Consider the following 658-nt stretch of genomic DNA (forward strand, 5'->3'; position numbering starts at 1 on the left):
AGCTCGGGCAGGGGCGGGGGTGGGGGCGCAGCAGGCACTCCTTCCGCACGTGCACCTGGGCTCCTCTGTCCCTTTTCTCTGAAAGTTACACACCATCCCCTTCACATTCATGGTCCCTTGGCCCGTGTAGCAGTCAGGACAGCTGGTTACACCGCAGTAACAGCTCCACGCGCAGTGGCTCATTTATACCAACACTTCCTTCTCGAGTCCACTGCGGGGCCTGACAGGAAGCCGGCCTCACCCAGCGGGGCCTGTAAGCTGCGGGCTGAGCAGGTGGGGGAAGGATGCCTGGCGGATGCTGCACACGCAGGGGCACACTCGTGCTCACGGGCACCTGTGCATCATACACATGCCCGCACCTGCACGCTCACACCCTGTGCTGGGGGCCTGGCGGACACGCAGCCCAGGCGCCACGGCCGTGCGGGTCTCTGAGGTGCCCCGCTCTCCACAGAGTTCGAGGAGCCGCGGGTGATCGACCTGTGGGACCTGGCCCAGTCGGCCAACTTCTCTGAGAAGGAGCTGGAGGCCTTTCGGGTGAGCAGGGTGCAGGGGCTGCCTGTCTTGCCGTCTCCCTGGTGGCTGGGAAGGGGCTGCGGCTTCTGCTCCTGCCCGCTCCCCCTCCGCCCCCCTCCGCCTCCAGTCAAGCGGCCTCCCCGTG

The 658-nt window shown here is 66.6% G+C and overlaps 1 protein-coding gene across 1 annotated transcript in view; it reads left to right on the forward strand.

The window, feature by feature from the left end:
* Positions 1-658, forward strand: part of LRPAP1 (low density lipoprotein receptor-related protein associated protein 1) — a 75,530-nt gene that overhangs the window by 61,398 nt on the left and 13,474 nt on the right. Inside the window, exons 6-7 of the mRNA XM_014533450.1 lie at positions 228-253; positions 434-534. Coding sequence (XP_014388936.1) covers positions 228-253; positions 434-534 — 127 coding nt within the window. The remainder of the gene's footprint in view (positions 1-227; positions 254-433; positions 535-658) is intronic.

Source organism: Myotis brandtii, unplaced genomic scaffold (assembly GCF_000412655.1).
Source record: "Myotis brandtii unplaced genomic scaffold, ASM41265v1 scaffold986, whole genome shotgun sequence".
Classification (NCBI taxonomy): Eukaryota; Metazoa; Chordata; class Mammalia; order Chiroptera; family Vespertilionidae; genus Myotis; species Myotis brandtii.